This window comes from Lontra canadensis, unplaced genomic scaffold, assembly GCF_010015895.1.
Source record: "Lontra canadensis isolate GAN:19392208 unplaced genomic scaffold, GSC_riverotter_1.0 scaffold223, whole genome shotgun sequence".
NCBI classification, from domain to species: Eukaryota; Metazoa; Chordata; class Mammalia; order Carnivora; family Mustelidae; genus Lontra; species Lontra canadensis.
In genome coordinates this window covers 396159-401144 of record NW_022631217.1, presented here as the reverse complement: position 1 = coordinate 401144, position 4986 = coordinate 396159, and the positions used below count along the sequence as shown (strand labels likewise).

At 53.9% G+C, this 4986-nt stretch overlaps 1 protein-coding gene across 1 annotated transcript; it reads left to right on the top strand.

Moving 5' to 3' along the window:
- The first annotated feature begins 2214 nt into the window (after window positions 1-2214).
- On the top strand, window positions 2215-2844 carry RTL8C (retrotransposon Gag like 8C). Its single transcript, XM_032849310.1, has one exon. The coding sequence runs from the start codon at window positions 2256-2258 to the stop codon at window positions 2595-2597; it is 342 nt and encodes a 113-aa protein (XP_032705201.1). The 5' UTR covers window positions 2215-2255; the 3' UTR covers window positions 2598-2844.
- Window positions 2845-4986: the final 2142 nt, after the last annotated feature.

The following is a 4986-nucleotide window of genomic DNA, read 5'->3' as shown; positions in this document are numbered from 1 at the left end:
GGTCCTGGCCTGGATGGGGATGGGCGGGTCTGGGCCTGGGGAAAGAGACCCTACCTCAGGGGTGGTGGGGAGGGAGTGTGTTATTAAATGCCATGGATAGAAAGATAAGATCTGCAGGGAAAGAAGCCAGAGAAAACTATGGGAGACATGGGGATTTCTCACATCTGCTTTCCATTTGGGATCAGCAGGTATAAACAAACAGTCCCCCTCAGACACACACGTATACACACAAACAAACAGATAAAACAGGCAACCTGGGTGTTTGCTCCCGACAGGAAGCCAAGGTTCATTCAAGGGTTCATCCAAGGTGTTGTTTTACTCTTAGGGAACACTACCCTGGCTGCTTGCCATCCAATGTCAGAAAACTGTCGTTTTGTATATTTTAAAGCCTTTTTTTTTAAACTTGTGGGTAATTCAGGCTTGGCTAGGTCCACAACAGATATGTTGCCCTTGAAAGGTCATGGGGGCTCTAGGCACTGTTGCAACTCATGCAGATGGAGGCAAATTGGCTGTCCCCTTCTTGGTATGGGGCAGCAGTGGGGTCTATAGTTCATCTAGTTCCAGCTGGGTCAATTCTTCCGCCTTCTCTAACACTCCTGAGGCCACAATTGTACCTCTTGGGGTGCCACCTCAGTCCAAATTTCGTCATGCAGAGAAAATTAACATCTTTAAGATGCTGTACTATTCTGCATCAGACCTGGGCCTGCTTTTTGGCTTGAATATTCTTTTGTAGACCTCTTAGCATTTAAAAATGTTCTTTAAGTGGCTTTTATAATTATTCAAGCATATTCCAAAGCACTGTTTCTTTTTAATTGCTTTTTCTGAACTGAGTCATCAACACAACACTACCCTACTGAAATTTTCTCCATATATGAAAGCTTGTGATGCATTTATATTAATTTGTACTCAGCCATACAAAGGAATTCAGATTTAAACTGTAATAATGTCCCCTCCTTCAATAGGTTAATCTTGGGGCACCTGGGTGGCTCAAATGGTTGAGTGGCCGCCTTTGGCTCAGGTCAGGATCTCAGGGTCTGGGGATCAAGTTCTGCATGGGGCTCCTCTCCCCACCCCTGCTCCTGTTCTCTCTCTCTCTCAAATGAATAAAGTCTTTTTAAAAATAGATTAATCTCTGTTATTCCTTTCCTTTATTTTTCAGTGTGGAAATGTACAACATCGTGTTTGGAAAGCATTCAATACCTCTTAGTTTTGTCTTTTGGTTTCTATAGTGATAATCCTCTTTTGATCTCCTATATACCAAATTAAGAGATTTCCTTCTTTCTGTTTTTTTTAAGGATTTTATTTATTTATTTGAGAGAGAGACAGAGATAGCAACAGAGATAGCGAGAAAGAGAGCACAAGCAGATAGTGAGAGAGAGCACAGTGCAGCAGCAGGAGAAGCAGGCTCCCCACTGGGCAGGGAGGCTGACTTCCGGCTCAATCCCAGGACCCTGAGATCATGACCTGAGCCGAAGGCAGAGGCTTAACTGACTGAGCCATCCGAGCACCCCAAATTAAGAGATTTCTTATTATTAAACCCTCTTTACATTAACTGGTCATAGAGCATTATTCTTTGAATACGGAGCTCTGGATGATGTTTGCTAATATTTGGGGCTTTCCCATTACACTGCAAGGCAACCACATCTACAACCTCTTCTGCAAAATCTCTCTAGCTGAGAAATGTATGCTTAAGCAGGAAATTGTGCTGGAGTAACCGCCCTCAAGCAGTGTCCAGATGCAGGAGTCCACAAACATACGCTAAGCCTGAGGGTCAATAAACGTGAGAAGGAAGGACTTCTCAACCCCCAAAACGGGGCCCCACTGAGGCCCACATGCCTAAGGACTTTCCTACACCAAATACGGACAGACATCCAGATTGAGCTAGATAGAGCCAGATGTCTTGGGCTATGCCCAAGGCCCGGCCCCTGGCCCGCCTGGGGACTGTCGGCCCCGCCCCGCGGTTCTGACCCCGCCTCCTCGAGCGACCATTGGACCTGACCCTCGCCCCGCGGTTCTGACCCCGCCTCCTCGAGCGACCATTGGACCTGACCCTCGCCCGTCCGCGGCTAACCTGGGCCGCCCACCCTGTGTTGCGCCTGCGCCCTAGCGACCACCGGGACAAGTGGGCGGGGACCGCGCGGGGCCACGCCCCTACCCCAGGTCCGCCTCCGCGCACACGCACTTCCCGCCACGCCTCCCCGCCCACCTCAACCCAATCCTTCCTAGAGGTGGCTAGCCAGCGCGAGCGCGGCGCGATGGACGGCAGGGTGCAGCTGATCAAGGCCCTCCTGGCCCTGCCCCTGCGGCCCCAGACCCGGCGGTGGAGGAACCCGATTCCCTTCCCCGAGACGTTTGACGGCGACACCGACCGGCTGCCGGAGTTCATCGTGCAGACGGGCGCCTACATGTTGGTGGACGAGACCCTGTTCTCCAGCGACGCCCTGAAGGTGACGTTCCTCATCACCCGCCTGACCGGGCCGGCCCTGCAGTGGGTGATCCCCTACATCAGGAAGGAGAGCCCCCTCCTCAATGATTACCGGGGCTTCCTGGCCGAGATGAAGCGGGTGTTTGGCTGGGTGGAGGACGAGGACTTCTAGGCCGGGAGCCCCTCGGGCCTGGGGGCGGTGCTCGGGGGAGGGTCCGCCGCGCCCGCCGCCGCCGCCGCCCAGATGGCCGCAGGCGTCGCCCCGCCGCGCCTCCCGCCCCCTACCTTCGCCGCGCTCGAGTGGCCGCGCTCTCCCCCACGCTGCTGTCCCCTCCCGCGTAGTGCTTGCCTTTGTTCCAGGAATAGCGCTCCAGGTCCCCGCCGCTGCCTCTGGGCCTGGCTCCGGAGCGCGCCGCCGCCCTGGGCCGCCAGCCGGGCCCCTCCCGTGCGCACTTGGACTCGGGCCCGCGCTCCAGCTGCGGGCCGGGCTCCCGTTACACACCGGCCAGACCACCCACAGCCCGGCCGCCGCGGGCCGCCTCCTCCAGACTGACCGCCAGGCCTGCAGCGCGCCGCCCGGACACCCGCGCTGCCACCGCCGTCCACCGCGCGCCCTCGACGGCCTGGGGCCCCAGCGATGTGGGCTCAGCCAAGAAGTGGCTGAGCCGGCCGCGACCCCTGACAGTGACTCCAGCAGCTCGCCACCCACCGCGCCCCACCCCCCCCGAGGGGCGGGCCGGCCTCTCACCTGCGGCGGGACCCGTCGCCCCCTCCTCCCAGAGACCTCTTCTGCTCCTGCCAGATGGCGGCCGGGTCCCAGGGGTGCCTGGCAGCCAGATCCAGCCGCTCGTTTTCTTTCTCCCGTGGACCTGTTCGTTTTGCCCTGAACCCAGTTCTCTTCTCAGTTCGCAGCTGTCTCTCTGATGTGTGCCTTTTGTTCCACACAGTAGTTAAGCCCTGCACTCTGCCCAGCTCTTCTACACTACCTGGACAAACGTCTTTTCCTTCTTTTCAATAAATGTCAGACGCTATTAAAAAGAAATTGAGTCTCGGTGAATGTGGCACCCCTGCCTCCCCGGCCGGTGCGCGGGGTCCGTGGGTGTCGTTGAGCAGGCGTGTCCCCAGCTGCTCTGTGGCTGAGGTTGAATCTGACATGGTGAAACACAGCAGGGGGTCGTGTGGTGGCCCTGGGGACGCGCACCCCAACCGCCGTCGTTCGGGCCCACATGCTGACCCTTCCAATCCAGTCAGCTCCATGCCCCTCAGGAAGTGGACCTCCATCTGAGTTTGGCCAAGGGGGTATCAGGAAAAGGCAGCTGGCAGCCTTCTGGAAAACATTTCCTCCTTTCCAAAAAGCTGCTTGAAGGTGCAACACCTTTCTGTGACAAATCAGGAATCCCACACATATGTTGCTGAATCCTGTCAAATTTTATTTAATGCATTATTCAGGGAATCAGCAGAGTGACAGGTTCCTTAGAAAAAGCATTTACATTTATAAAGCCTTGATTGTGTGAGTAGAGGAGAAGGGAATGCAGAAGTGTGATTGTGAATTTAGCGCAAACCTGGTTGATGAACTACAGGACAGTAGAACTGCAAGTTCTCTTTTGCTGCAGAAAAGGAAAATGGTTATAACCTCCTACTGTTGTCGGCCCGCTAACCCCTGAAATCCGCAGTCCTGAGTAAAGCCTCGGCCTGCTTGTCTGTGGCTGGAAAAGTTAGGCATCCCGTTACGTCTGAGAAAAGGTGGGCTTACAAGGCAGCACTCTGGTATGATGTTAAAGATTCATAGAATCAACCCTCTTATTTCTGACTTGGGTGATTTTTCCAGAACGTGGGAAGGGAGCGGGAAAGGGCTGTGTTTCGCTTGTGCATGCATTGGCCTGACCTGTAGAAAACAAACTGGATTCCGGGCAGCATTGCAAAGAGGACTAATGCTTACAGGCCAGTCCTCAGACTGCTTTCTGCCCACAGGTGGGACCCTTGGCTTTGAAGCCAAGATTAGACTGGTGTTAACCACCCCAGCACTTCCTTGTCTTTCTCCAGTGCTGTAGCGGCCTCTTGTTACAACCATGTCTTTGAACAATTGTGAACAGTTACTACTTCCTCTGAATCAGTCAACCCCTGAGACATTGCACCTGCCAGTAAATTTCCTTCCATCTGTGTCCCATCTGTGGTCACCCCTAGTGACAGTTTTTTGACAGTGGCATCACTTTGACATCGTGGGTTAGCAGCACTTCACCTATGGACAGTGATGGAGCCTCCGACCTAGTGGGCAGGTAACCGTGCTCCCAAATCCGATTTCATAATCTGCTCTTCGGACCACTTCCAGCTCCAAACACACTTGAAATACCCTCAGAAACAGATCTCATAACACTTGTGAGGAAGGGAGGGAAGCAGGATTGAGCAGAGGGAGAATTTAAAGAGACACCACTGTTACAACAGAAGATTCGGCCGATTCTATGGGGATATATCTAAAGCTGGAAGAGCCGTTCAGAAAAGTTACAGATTGAGTAGTTGAGGCCGAAGCCTTGGTACGCTCACACTGTCTAGTCATTAGATAA

Bases quoted from the DNA above. Each gene is read 5' to 3' on its own strand.
- RTL8C (XM_032849310.1), top strand. From the start codon at position 2,256: ATGGACGGCAGGGTGCAGCTGATCAAGGCCCTCCTGGCCCTGCCCCTG.